The sequence below is a fragment of the Protomyctophum bolini genome (genome assembly GCF_963924005.1).
Source record: "Protomyctophum bolini genome assembly, chromosome: 2".
Taxonomy (NCBI): Eukaryota; Metazoa; Chordata; class Actinopteri; order Myctophiformes; family Myctophidae; genus Protomyctophum; species Protomyctophum bolini.
This window is the reverse complement of record NC_137863.1, coordinates 27186530-27197597: the sequence shown is the minus strand read 5'-3', so window position 1 is coordinate 27197597 and position 11068 is coordinate 27186530. Positions and strand designations below refer to the sequence as shown.

The 11068-nt window shown below is 42.6% G+C and overlaps 1 protein-coding gene across 3 annotated transcripts; it reads left to right on the top strand.

The window, feature by feature from the left end:
• The first annotated feature begins 2517 nt into the window (after positions 1-2517).
• Positions 2518-10689, top strand: LOC308328150 (P2Y purinoceptor 13-like). Of its 3 annotated transcripts, none has more exons than XM_080781875.1 (5): positions 2518-2600; positions 6254-6333; positions 7349-7550; positions 8089-8481; positions 9497-10689. In XM_080781875.1, the coding sequence occupies exons 3-5, from the start codon at positions 7368-7370 to the stop codon at positions 9977-9979; spliced, it is 1059 nt and encodes a 352-aa protein (XP_080638001.1). In that variant the 5' UTR covers positions 2518-2600; positions 6254-6333; positions 7349-7367; the 3' UTR covers positions 9980-10689. The 3 variants fall into 3 exon arrangements, with proteins under 3 accessions (XP_080638001.1, XP_080638002.1, XP_080638000.1); XM_080781876.1 differs by lacking the exon at positions 2518-2600 and adding an exon at positions 5846-5977 and having other exon boundaries at positions 7359-7550; XM_080781874.1 differs by lacking the exon at positions 2518-2600 and adding an exon at positions 5846-5977.
• Positions 10690-11068: the final 379 nt, after the last annotated feature.

Here is an 11068-nt window from a genome sequence, read left to right as displayed (position 1 = left end):
TCTCTCTCTCTCTCTCCCAGGTGAGGCCCTGCAGTGTGCCAACTGTGTCCGGGAGGCGCCTGACACGGCAGAATGCGTGGAGACGGTGGAGACCTGCCCTCCCGAGATGAACGCCTGCGCCAAGATCACCTACCCTGCGGCTGCCCCTTATGGTGAGTCCCTCTGTCAGCCAGACTTTGAGTCACAAATGACTTGACATCTGCCACAATTCTGCCATGTTTTAGCCTTAGGCCTTGAATGTTTGTGCATGTCCGTGCGTGCGTGCGTGCGTGCGTGAAAGCGTGAATGTGTGGATGTGTGGGATTTATTATATTGCTTCTGTGGGGCTGGAACTCTGTTACTTTTCAGGAAATGGGGCCAATAATGTAGTATGGAATAAACTGTATAACCTACTTATTGTTTAGTCACAATATTTATAAAACTCTTTTCCAGAAAACACCTTCCACAAGTCCTGCTACCAGATGGTGGAGTGCCTGAAGCTGGGCCTCACCCAGGGTCTGATGGTCTCCTGCTGCAACTGGGACCACTGCAACAAATAATCTTGTGTCTCAATGTGTATACTGTACTGTATGTACTGTAGCATGTACAGTAGGCAGCCAAGAAGAAGGCATCACACCGTCCTAATAAAAACCTTGATCTTGTCTTATTGTGTGTTTGTTTGTTTGTGTGTGTGTGTGCGGCGTGCGCATGCTCTTGAACTTGTGATCTTGCTATTGTGAAATGTTCTCACAACGAGAAATAAATCAATGAGGACATTTGACTTCTCCAGGATCTTTTCCAGGGCTAGAACCCAGGGCTAGAACCAATGGTGTAGTGACGGGCGGGAACGCCCGTCACTACACAGATTTCATAACCTATTCATATTTGAATAGAAAAGAGAGGTCGCACACAATTCATCGCGACGCATCGTGAGCTTGTAGATCAGCTATTTTCAAATGGTAGAAATGTATATAGGGTTGAAGTGGTTACAGTAATGTATGTTTTTCTAATCAAAATGTAAATCTCCAAAGTAACTAGTAACTAAAGTTTTCAAATAATTGTAGTGGAGTAAAAGTACAAATGTTGGCTCTGAGATGTAGTGGAGTAGATGTAAATGTATTGGAAATTTGAATAAGTCAAGTCAAGTAAAGTACAAATACCTCAAAATTGTACTTAAGTACAGTATTTGAGTAAATGTACTTATTTACTTTCCACCACTGGGTTAACGGCAGGAGGATGAGTTAACAAAACGTCAACAAAGAGAGAAGTATTATGACCAAGCTGTCTGTCTGATGACAAAAAAGATTACAAGAGAAAGGAGAGAGAATTAAGTATGACTAAGACACAGAAGTGGTCAATGTTATCCTCAAATTCATATTGACAGATCTGTTGTCCAGATCATCTCACAGCAGGGCTGAATCATTCAGGCCGCGGTAGTCAATTCATACACCCAGCCAGGCCACCCTATCCCTATTCCCACACACTAGTACGTTTGGATTACAACAGAGCCATAGAGTATAGACAGAGTTGCGACATTGAGGGGGCAGAAAACAGCCCGGTCACGTGGTTATGTACTCACGCGAGCCCTATCGACTACAATACATTCCGTAAACTTCCGTATTTCAAATCTCTGTATTTATGCCAAATATTGCGATATCGATACGACGCACGCACACGTGTGGGGATTGAAAAAACATAAAACCTGGGTGATCTATTCTACTGTATGCTATCAAATTGTATGTTTATTCAGCATATTACTGTAGTATATTGGTGTTATAAGATGTTTGTTATACTTTAGCTATTGAAAAATAGCAGATCTACAAGCTCATAACGAGGCACCGAGTGCCACGCTACGAGCTTGTAGGTCTGCTATTTTTGAAAAATCGTGAAAATGTGGTGCAAATCTTTGAATATATTATATATATTCTGTCAGAGCGATCGTTTTAAACTCAATCTTTGCTTCATGGGGGGTCCCTGGAACAACATATTTTCATATTTTCAATTAAATTACATATATTTTTGGGGTCCTTGACATGAAAAACTTTAAGAATGACTGACATAGAAACATAGGCTTTTCAGAAAACTGACATTTGCAGAAATGTCTTCAGGTCTAAATGGGACCAGACCGCATCTCCATGCATGATATGATCTACTGCACCACGGATATGTCAACATGAAGTCGAAATGAGTCATAGTTCTCTCTTTTTGTATCTTTTTGTCATCAGTTTCCTCCTTTAAGTGAAAGAAAAGTAGTGTCAAAATATCTTTTGTAGCCTATATTCGGCTTCAAAACAGGCCGTATAGTAGCTTTTCGTGCTGGGGCCCTTTACCGTTTGTCGCAAAAACATGAATTTTGGGGGTTAAATCCCCTCCGAATTACTTACACATGATCTAACGTGTGACTTGAAATTGTAATTGGCTGGCAATATTAGTGGGAGGGGCATATGTAAGACACTGCGGCAACCACACTGCAATTTTTTTAAATTGCGAATTTTCTAGTTGTATATTGAGGCTGTGACCTGTGACTTGTAAAAGAGAAATACTTTTTTTTAATTAAGATCAAACTAAATTCATTACCATAATTCGTCCTATCCTTGTGTCTGGCTCCATCATTATTTCAGGTAATACCATCTTTATGTGACTATTCTAGGTATCATTGTTGCTAACTGTCACTATCACTTTTATGATGCTTCAGAACTTTTATAGAGTTGATTGGGACATAATGGAGAATTGTTCACTTGTTTTATAACTTACTAAATATACTGATGATTACTAAACTATTAATAATAATTATCTTTCTAAATTATTAACATTTACCTCTCATTGGGCTAATGTAGGCCTACTTCCTGTACTCTGATGATTTATCTAAAGAATATCACCACCACCAAGGAATTATTTTGTTTTTCATTTGCTGCTTTCTTTCGTTTTAGGGATTTTAGCTCTTTTTGACAGGGGCATTCGAGCATGGGGCAAAATATGTATTTTTTTACAACATTTTATGGTGATTTATTTTTGTATTATTTACTATAGTCCTAATAAACCCCAGGAAATTACATCTGGCCACAGCAGATCACAGGATCTACTGAATGTGAAGGTAGCCTACTGGGGGAAGGCTTATACTGTGTGTATAGGCTCAATATGTCAGTTTGTCACATTCAATAGATCCCGTGATCTTTTGTGGTCAGATGTAATTTCTTGGGGTTTATTAGGACTATAGTAAATAATAAAAAAATGAATCGCCATAATATTTTGTAAAAAAATACATATTTAGCCCCATGCTCGAATGCCCCTGCCCCCCTGTCAAAAACAGCTAAAATCCCCAAAACAAAAGAAAGCAGCAAATGAAAGAAAATTAACACCTTTTACTTACTCTAATAACAACCTAAAACATGAACCTTGGTTGAAAAAAACTAAAGTTGTCCTTTAAGACCTGATAGTGCAGCAGATAACCAAAACAATCATTCAGTGGACAAGATAAAAGTACAGTTAAAGGCATTCACAAAAGATTTGGAAATGCAGCCACCATGAATTTACAAAATGTCCTGTTTTCTTATGAGTGATGGATATAATATGATATTTCAAACTTATTTACCATACTTAGCACTTGGTAAATGTCTTTTGGATAATTGAAAATGGTCATTGAGATTATTCAAGATGGCAGCCGTCACTTGTATGACTTTCTGATATGGGTGATCTCGGTGTCAAATTATTTTTATGATGCAGAATTCCTTCATTTCTGAACTTTGGAATTGGCCAGAAGCTTAATTTTACCTCACAACTGAATATGACCACTGTTTCTTTCAAGATGGCAAAATTATAATTGCAAGAAAAATAATATATTATCTATTTTATTGGATTTCAAATGTTGATCCAATAAATTCCGCAAAATCTGCAAAATGAAAACAACTGAACCATTCGATGAATGGGAATGTAATAGAGTGGATGTTGAAGGACAACCATGGGACACACTATGGTGACACTGCCACTGCTGTGAAATGACCTCCTGTGGTATGTCATTTGTGGCTGAAGACTCAGGAAATGCAGCCCATACTGACATTCTGTCTCTCCCTCAGTCTGTGACTCCACACTGGCAGTCAGTCAGTTCTGTGCTCCAGTGTCGTGTAAGTGTTTGATATTAGTTTGCTATGAATTCTACTTTAGCATTATTATTATTTTGTTTTACTTTGGATACTATGCCAAGCAAAGCCCAAGAGCCACGTGTAGTCCACAGAATAAGATCAGCGCGTACTGCGGTGCTGCAGATTCAACAGGAGACGGGCGGCGTAGAGAAATGCGCTGGTGTTACACGTCGTGCAGCGGCTGTGTTTTTTTATTTTGACGCTTGGCTCGTCGACTAGATTATGTAAAAAAAAACTGTCCACTTCCCACGCATGCATTCACATTGGAACGATCCGTATCTGAATACACTTCAACGGTCCAGAGACCCGCCCCCCCATGCAGTCCCGGGGACGGTTGGGCGATCCGCTCCCGGGAACGGTACGCATCATTCACACTACCACAACATCTGCCAAGTGATCCCGAGTGCGCACCCGGGATCTCGGGTATTGTTCACGAGTGAAGGGAGGATGGAGAAGGAGATCAGCCGGAGAATCGGAGCGGCAGGCATTGCAGTCGCTGTACCGCACTGTTGTGACGAGCAATCTTCGTTCCTACTCTCACATTATGGTCATGAAGTGTGGGTCATGACCGAAAGAATAAGGTCGCCAATACATGCGGCCAATATGAGATTTCTCAGACGGGTGACTGTCATCTCCCTTAGAGATATAGGGTGAGAAGTTCAGTAACACGAGAGAGACGCTGCTTCTTCGTCTGGAAAGGAGCCAGCTTAGGTGGTTTGGGCATCTGGTTAGGATGCCTCTCGAGTGTCTCCCTAGGGAGGTCCTCGATGCACATCGGATCCAACTTGGAGGAGACCTCGGGGCAGACCAAGGTGCAGATGGCCTTGGAACGCCTTGGGATCCCCAGGAGGACTAATGTTGCTATGGAGAGGGAAGTCTGGAGCTCTCTGGTGGAGCTGTTGCCCCCGTGACCCGACTATGGATAAGCAGTTGAAGATGGATGGACAACAATTCTTATGATTAGAAGTTAGATTTCCATGAGTTGCAATGTAATGTCTGTGTACACATCATTTCTATTCCCTTTCCATGCATTATTTAGTTTTGATTGTTCCACTTTTGCTTTGGCAATGTTAACGTATGGTTGTAAACTTGCTGACAAACATTACAGATCCACGTGTCAGTTTCTACTTCTTTCTACCATCAAACAACCTTTCTGGTCCACAGCCAAGCAAATAGGCCTATCTGGTGTTGTTCTTAGAACACACTATTTTTGTCACAACAGGACAAAGGGGAATAAAGTGTGCCAAGTAAGTCCCATCAGTTCTGACTGAGTGGAAGGAAGTGCTCCGACCCTAATCACGTACCATTTGTCTGCACACACATTCATAACTTAAGCTTAATGTATGCATGCATGCACGCGAGCACACACACACACACACACACACACACACACACACACACACACACACACACACACACACACAGTTGTTCTTGGATGTCAACCACGATATTTTCATGAGAAATCTCTGTGAGAAATCCATTATGATATGTTTCACCCACCACAAACTTGTAGACTTGTAGACTTGCAATTTGGGAGGGTTACAGTAGCTGCCTGCAGCTGATGTTACAGTGTGGATTGAACAGCGGAAACAGTGGGAGGAGCAGTGTGGTGGTGGGGGTCTCTAGATGTAGGCGAGAAATGAGTCCCCATTTCTTTGGTGTTTGGCGTTTCAAACTATCAGCAGCCACTACTGAGACTGACGCAAGTGAGGCGGACTGGCATCAGTGGCATGGTGCAGAACAAACCACTCAGCGGACAATTGTAACAGGAAGCTCAGATGGAAATGGGTCTTTCACCGAGAGGGAGACTGGCAAACTCATTGGGATTGTGACAAGACAGCCACACATTAGCACCCATTGTAAGAGGATCAAACAAGTGTTAAACACACACATGCGCACACGCACACGCACACGCACACCACACGCACGCACGCACGCACACACACACACACACACACACACACACACACACACACACACACACACACACACACACACACACACACACAGAGATCCAGTTGTTCTTGGAAGCTGGGATTAGGAGATGTAGTTATTAGAGTCAAAGTAAAACTAAAAGGCATTTACCATCGTGACAAAAAAAGCTGAATTGGATATTTCACTTCTTCATTATTCAGGCATATTGCTGTTGAATTCTTCTGCTCTTGTGGAGTTTCACATGTCCCATTAACCAAAGAAGATAAGGACACTTTAAGAGGTAAGGCTAAATTGTGAATTTTACAGATAAGACCTCAATGTATACTGCATGTGCATGTATATAAAATTGTCCTAATTAGCATGAATATAAACACCCAAGAGACGATATGTTGAGAGTAGGCCTGGTCACCATGGCACCTGCTTCTGCACTGCATGTTATTTGCAGCTGTTAAGGTTTTCAATGTAAAGCTGGCACACTAAACAAATACGGTGCCATGTTATAGTGACTGAGCCAGAATTCACTGATAACAGATGGATAATTGAGGCCCTAATTGTTTACATTTTCTGGTATTGAGATTTAATTGACCGTAAAACCAAGCAAACCATTATCGGAAGGCTGCAACAGGTGTCTGTGGTGTTCCATAGTCTACTACTCTAGTGTCTGTCAGCGGGGGCGGTACAACCCCACAGAGACAAGAATGACAGAGGGTCCTAAAAGCATGTTGGAAGGGGGCGTTGAGGAGTTGTTTTGTTTTGTTTGTTTGCTTGTTTGTTTAATTGTTTGTTTATTGCTTGCTTGGTTTTGTGCTCTATAATTATATCTAACAGTCAACACAAACACATTTTCTGGGTAGAAACGTAGCCTATATTTGAATTGTATGGGAGGTGGTAAGGGCGTATTAGGTAGGGTCATGCATGCTGCCCCAAAAAAGGTAGCACCACCTTGTCTAGAATATTATTTACATTTTGTAAATGTTACGTAAAAATGTAGGCCTATATGTATTTAAAAGTGTGTTTCAATGATATATGTAGTGTACAGTACGTATTTATTTTAAAGTAGGCCATCCCAGAAGGTGTCAGTCAGTGTTATTACATTTTGATTTAAAATGCAAAGCAAATACAGCAACTATACACAAGACGCATTAAGATAGTCAGCCTACAAAATTATATGACTCTTTATAGTTGGAAAACATGTATTTATCATGTATTTAGAATTTAGTGAATTCATTCCTCTCTATTTCCTCTTTGTTTTGTTTTCATTACATCATCTCTCTGAACTTCCTTCTTCTCTCGAGGTCCTCCAAGGTTGGGAAGATGAACGGCACCATATCCAATAACTCTGTGAAGTGCATTCGAGACACCAGTGTGACAGCGGTGGTGTTCCCCTGTCTGTACAGCGTCCTCTTTATAGTGGCCCTGGCCCTCAACAGCCTGGCAGCCTGGATCTTCTTCAGCATCCCCAGTACCTCCACCTTTGTGGTCTATCTGAAAAATGTGGTGAGTTAAGAATGACGTTTATTGTGCTGGGAATATATTTCAACAAAGGAGAGATCACACCAGTATGGAATAAGCGAATGTTTATTGGAAAGATTTTGGCAGCAGTTTAGCATTATTTTCAGTAGCACCGAAGAGTCGACTTTAGGACGGTACCCGCCCCCCCGAACCTCAAATGACGTCACATTGTAGGCTCTACAGAGCCGAACCGACTTTTATTCGGCTCTAAAATGAGTATGAATCGGCCGTAAGTCTCCCATTGGCTTAGACACAGCCGAGAGTGAGCCAATAAGGAAAAAGTGTCGACTACGGTCACTAGTTGAGGTAGGTGTTCACCTATACGGTACCTCAACTAGTAACCGTAGTCCAGTCACTTTTCAAGCAGCGGGAACTCTGGGGGGGAGGGGTAAAAATCTCAACAATTTTTGTATGCTATACTTTTGACTCATACTGTATGTGACTTGAAAAATTAATAAAGAAACTTTGATTTAAAAATAAATGATACTGCTAATATAATGATACTGCTCTTTCCCTTGTATAGGTGGTGGCAGACATGCTGATGACTCTGACCATCCCTGTCAGGGTGCTGAGCGACGCAGGCGTGGGCTCCTGGCGCCTGCGGGCCTTCTACTGCCGCTACTCGGCCGTCCTCTTCTACCTCTCCATGTACATCAGCATCCTGCTGCTGGGCCTCATCAGCCTGGACCGCTACTTGAAGATAGTCCGCCCCTTCGGGAAGTGCTCGCTGCAGCACGTCCGGGTCGGTCAGCTGCTAAGCACCACCGTCTGGGTGGTGATGCTGCTGTTGGCGTTGCCCAACGCCATCCTGAGCAACCAGTCGCCGCAGCTCTCCTCCGGAGGCAAGCTGAAGTGCACGGCCCTGAAGAGCGAGCTGGGCCTGCTCTGGCATGAGGGCTTCAACTACTTCTGTCAGGTAACGTCGACTCGTTGTTTTCATAGTTGTGGAAACCTTTTGTATGTCCAAAACTGTTGCTTTTGAAGTAATGGAGAAAATGATCTACAAGCTCGCAAGCTTGTACAGCTGCTATTTCTGGTCATGTAATTGCAGGGTTATTCTATTCTAAATTTAATTTTAAGTTAAATTCTATTGTTGCAGTAGACCTACACAAATCCATTACCCATAATCTCATGTGACCAATGTTTGGTACCTGCCCCACAGTTTGTGCACCACTGCCCCCCCACAGTAACCGGAATGCTCTGTATCCACGTTTTTCCCCGCCAAGGTACTGGGGCTCCTTGTGCTTTGCTTCCTTCAGGCCGTGTTGCCATGTCTGCTTATTATAAGCAACATTTGACTTGTTTTTTCTGTAAAGTCACTTGCAAATACATTATTGGTAGTTGCTGGTTGATGTTTTTTTTGGGCTTGATTCTAAAGTGTATAGTAGTTGCTTATTTGGGCTTGCTTCCACATTTCTTCACATCAAGGAACCCCAGATTCTCAATGTGTTTTTAAATAACGGATGTACAACCTCACAATGTGTCACTGTGAGCTTGTAGATCAGCTATTTTCATTTGTGCTTGTTTTCATAGACCTGGCCACTTGTTTCTCTTGCAAAACTGGCAACACAGCAAGAGAAAGAGGAACTTATGCACACACAAACGCAATGCACTATGGGCTGTAAGAAAAAGGTGAATACATACCAGAACTTAGTTGGACAATGCGGCCTGCTTGTTGAGGACAGACTCTTATATTAAGTCGGCCGAGTAGGTTCTAGTGGCCAGAAATACCTAGTTCCGAGGTTGCCAGATTTGACCGGGTTCAGACCAGGTTGTTGTACTGAGCGTTCTTGTATTCCTCTCAACTAACCAGAGGTGAATGCAGTGAGTGAGTGAGTGTGGAAGTAGAACAATGTTCCAAACAAACTTGGCACCTCAGTGACGTGAATGCTTTTGTTGTTGCTTTCCATTGATGCATTGTGTCCATGCAGGTGGTGTTCTGGGGCACGCTGGCTCTCATGGCGGTCTGCTACACCTTCATCAGCAGGAAGGTGTACGAGTCATACAAAGCCTCCCGGAGCAGCTCCAAAGCGGCCAGTCGCAGGACCAAAGCAAAGGTCTTCGTGGTGGTGGCAGTGTTTTTCGTCTGCTTCGCCCCATTCCACTTCGCCCGCGTTCCCTACACGCTGACGCAGACCCGCAACAGTGACAACCACTGCCGGGCAGAGAACGCCCTCTACATCGCCAAGGAGACCACGTTGTGGCTCTCGGCCACCAACGTATGTCTGGACCCGCTCATCTACATGTTTCTCTGCAAGGTGTTCCGGAGACGACTTACGGCCACATTCAGCCGCAAACCCCTCCCACAGGGCCCAATGGACTCTCCCACTGCAACTTCCACGGCCACGCAGCTGGAAATGTCACAGATAGTCCACGGTAACAGGAGGCTGTCATACAGTGACACGCCTCCTTAACTCTGGCGATAAGAAACCCAAGAAACTGGACTCAGTTCGTATATAGCTGCAGGCTGTCTTGCACTGGAGGAAGACCAGTCAGTCTGGGTCTGAAATTCTCTGAATCTGAAAAGTGCCATTTTTGTGCAAGCAAATTGTGTTTCTTTGGGAGAGGTCTAAACTCCAGCAGCATGTGTAGTATTAGTATATCATCTCTGTCGGGTGGAAACCTCATAGTCAAAAACTGTTACTTTTCAGGATTCAAGTACAAAAGTAGCAGATCTACAAGCTCTGCATGTTTCGAGCTTGTGGATCTGCTACTTTTGATGCTTTTGTGTGACACTGTAGTATAGTCGTATGATCAAATACAGCATTAATTTACAAACATAATGAATGAATGAATAAATTAATGAATGAATAAATGAATGATTGGAGGTATAGGAGGTTTCTGCCCGACAGCGATATAACAGATCTTTATTGTTAGACCAACACATTTCGACTTGTGGTCTTCATCATCATCTTGATTAAACCCATTATAGGCTACAAACATAATACATATCTGTCAATGGGGCATGTACTGTAGGCCTACAAAGATGGGTTGTGGCTTCAGGTCAATCTTTTCCCCAGACTGGCAGCATTTGTATAAAGGACATGGGTGATACCCTATTTGGTCCATGATAGTACTTCTCTTGGGTGGTACTGTATACTTCAGCCATATGACCATATGTCAAACCTACCACTGTGTACTGTACTGTACTGTACTGTACTGTACTGTACTGTACTGTACTGTACTGTACTGTACTGTACTGTACTGTACTGTACTGTACTGTACTGTACTATAGGTTCCTCATTGGTGGATACTGCAGGTGTATGTATATTCTTGGATGTCTGTCATATTTTGTTTTTTACGTTTTAGAAAATGTTAATGCTTATTGCTTACACACTATTTTAATATAGTTTGTAATGCGTTTCAAAATCACCCTGACGTAGGTCACAAGCCAAGCATGATGGCTTAAAATAAAGTTATATACACGACAGTAAAATCCTCACTGTTGATGTATCTGTTTGCAATTCTACAAATGTAGCCATGTGGATCCTACAGGTCCATTT